This window comes from Tasmannia lanceolata, unplaced genomic scaffold, assembly GCF_043159265.1.
Source record: "Tasmannia lanceolata isolate RefF3 unplaced genomic scaffold, GAP_Taslan_0.1 ptg000008l, whole genome shotgun sequence".
Lineage (NCBI taxonomy): Eukaryota > Viridiplantae > Streptophyta > Magnoliopsida > Canellales > Winteraceae > Tasmannia > Tasmannia lanceolata.
The window spans coordinates 25,667,202-25,670,495 of record NW_027518685.1 but is presented as its reverse complement, the minus strand read 5'-3'; the positions used below and the strand labels follow the sequence as shown (position 1 = coordinate 25,670,495).

The following is a 3,294-nucleotide window of genomic DNA, read 5'->3' as shown; positions in this document are numbered from 1 at the left end:
AGCTCCCCTCTGTCCAGTCCTCTTCGTCGCTAGTATTTAGCTATGAGGATTTGTAATTTTTGTCTGTGTTTTTCAATCTGTATGCCTTTTAGGCCCCCCCATGTGCTTTGGCTTTTGTCTTGTTGGGTGTATGTGCCCTTTTAGCTCTCTTTTAAGCCCCCTGATGTATCTCTTTTTTATATTTTTTAATGAATCTGGTAGGGGTCTTGTCTAACCCCAGCTTACCCATCGAAAAAAAGAGAGAGGGTCTTAATATTTAATATAAGAGCAGTTACAACCTGTAGGATCTTGATAAATGAGTTGTTAGATGTGAGGACAACTATGGGAAGTGATGTATTCGCCCCTATTCTTCCCTAGGCCAAACCCTCTAGTATATTCATGACTATTCTTTTTATACTTGAAGGAGGTGGCCTGGGAATAAAAGAGGGCGAATATATCATTTCCCCTATAACTTTTTGCAATGTTGGTGGATGAGTGGATCCACGGGAGAGATTCCCCTTCGTCATTTCTTCTACCAACTTACTGAAACATATCTATAAAACTGCTAGCGTCACCAACAATAGAGATCATAAGATCCCAACCATTGACTCAACGGGCCCCATATGTGAACGGCTAAGATCAGTTACGAGCATCCTTCAACTATTCGGATAGGTTCATTTCTATTTGATCTAGAGAAGAAGGAAGATGATATTGGCATTCCACTAAACTCTTTTGATGGATTGGTACATTTTTTAAAGTAAAATAAACAGAAGAGTGTCGTTATCAAAAATAAATAAAATTTCTTCTTCTTCCCTCATTTGTTGAGAGACAATCCGGAATTCAATTTAATAAAAAGAAATAAAATAAGGATACTGATATTGACAATATCATTTTTTTATATTTACACAAACTAAGCCTGTTTTTTCATTTTAAATTGGCTTCTGAGTTTCTTATTAATACATTTCTCGTAGGGGTCCTTGCCTAACCCAAACTTACCGACCCAAAAATTAAAAAAAAAATTGGCTTCTGAGGGCATTTTCTGAAATTATCAAAAGACAAGATGATTAAATAATAATAACCATTGAAATTTTTTTGAATAATAAAAGATTTAGTGCAATTGTCAAAACATGATTGTGGGAATATCAGTAGCCTAAAAAAAAATTTAAAAAGAAAATATTTAGAGGGGCCTTTTAAAAAGGATGTTGATATTGGCACTATGAAAACATGTTTCAATAATTGCACAAAGTCAGCTTGTCTTTTCCATTTAAATTGGCTTCTTCTAGCTTTTGGTAACTGTAATAACTTTTCACAACTGTGTAAATAATAAAAGAAATAGGAGTCAGTTGAAATATGAAAACTTGGTAGTGCCAGTATCAGAACAGGGAAAAAAGATCCATGGCATTTTTTTTGAGATTTCCCAATCAGGGAAGAATAAACAAAGGCTAATGATATCTCAAGTTCTCAACCACCATGTTTTGATAACCACACTAACTCTTGCTGTCCTTTACTACTTAAGCAGGTATCAAAATTTCCTAAAAAGCTCTCACAAGAAAATTAAGAAGAAAAGACAATACGAGTTAGTGCAAACATCCAAACATGCGAGTGCCAATATCAGTAACCTAAACAAAAGGGCACAAAATCCGATACACGGACAAAAAAAAAAAAAAAAACTTATTTCCACTGTCTTACACAAACAACCGTTTTGTTTACGGCGTCTCGACGTCATCCAGAGATTTCTCAGATCACACTATTAGCTGTGGATATCCCAAGGAGGAATGCGAAGATAACGGCGATAGAGGACGGACGTTAATGACTCCGGCCAGATCGAGGCAAGTCCCAAGTTAACGGCGTCATGGTAGAACCGGACGGAATACTCGCCGGAGATTCAGATTCTCCGGTGTCACATCTTTTTTTAAAACTGCTTCTTCTCTGTTACTCCCGTAGTCTTTTCCGGCAAGATTTTAGTGTTTCCTCTGATTGATTTCCGGCCTCTAAGGGGAAATTAAGGATCGCTTTACTCCCTCGCATCTTAAAAGCCGCTCGATCGTAAGCTTTTGCCGCTTCGATCGAGGTATCAAAGGTTCCTAACCAGATCCGAGATCCTCTCCGGCTCGGATCTCGGATCTCCGCAGCGAATTTCCCCCACGGTCTCCGGCGTACTCCTCTGTAATGCTTCTTATAGCCAGAAAACGATGGATTCTTGCCGGAAAAAGATGAATTCTCGCCGGAAATCGCCGGAGTTGGAATCTCCGTAGCGTCAGCGAAATCGAGTTCCTGGACTGGAGGAACAGAGATCTGAAGATTTGTGTTAGGAATCGATTCGGAAGCTTTTACGTTAAAGTTAGGGAAATCTTTTGTTTCATAGAGGAAGAAATCAGTTTGATTCTCATTACATGGAAGAAATTTGAAAAGATCGCTCTCTTCATCTTCGTTGAGCTTCAAAATGTCGGGGATCTCCATTTCCGTTACGGAAACAGGAGATTCCGATATGGATCTTTGCAAATAGTTTTCGGTCTGGTTCTCATAAATTTTAGATTCCGAGCTCGCTGTATAGGAGTAGAAGGAATCAGATTCCGAGTCCAAAAGCTCTGATGTTTCGGAGATGAAACTTTCTAAAGAGGCGAAGTCTCCGAGCAGATGTTTTCTGATTTGATCCAGAGCAGAAACTTCATCTACAAAATCCATGAGAGAGAGAGAACGAGAGAAAATCTAAGAAAAATCTATGGATGCCGAAGAAAAGAAAAGAAGAGAAGATTCGAAGAGGAGAGAAAAAGAGAGTCTAACGAGTAACGAGATTTGATGAGGGAGAGGGGTATAAATGGAGGAGGAATTTGTGGTAAAAAACAGGGGCTTTCGAACGTGTTGTAACTTCTAAGATAGAGAGAGGAAGGATCCTTTCTTGTCTTTTACCACCTTTGCTTTGGAAATCAAAACAACTTCAAAATGACGAAAATACCCTTTGCTAAGGGTTGGATTTTCAATCAAAATTCATACACCCTAGTGACTAATACAACGGTTTAGAAAATCTGCTTCTCCTAGATGGGTATTCTGGTCATTCTAATGGAAGCCAATGACAAGTACAAGCATCTTGCGTTTGTGTACACGTGTATCTAACAATATGATATCATCCTCCGTACCCAAAAAATTAAAATTTTACAAAGGCTATTATTGTTTCGCCCCCACTGTAGGATAATTGGCTCCCCTTAACATGATTTGACGTCAAAAAGCGTTAAAGTCTGCCCGTTCCAGCGGGTGCATTCTCCTACAGGGGGACGAAAATATCATCTCCCTTCAACAAAAGTACAACAGATGAGG

At 38.8% G+C, this 3,294-nt stretch overlaps 1 protein-coding gene across 1 annotated transcript; it reads right to left on the bottom strand.

The window, feature by feature from the left end:
• Positions 1-1,533: 1,533 nt before the first annotated feature.
• Positions 1,534-2,816, bottom strand: LOC143883490 (ethylene-responsive transcription factor 5-like). The gene has a single exon (XM_077386837.1). It carries the CDS (start codon positions 2,662-2,664, stop codon positions 1,912-1,914), a length of 753 nt encoding a protein of 250 aa, XP_077242952.1. The 5' UTR covers positions 2,665-2,816; the 3' UTR covers positions 1,534-1,911.
• Positions 2,817-3,294: the final 478 nt, after the last annotated feature.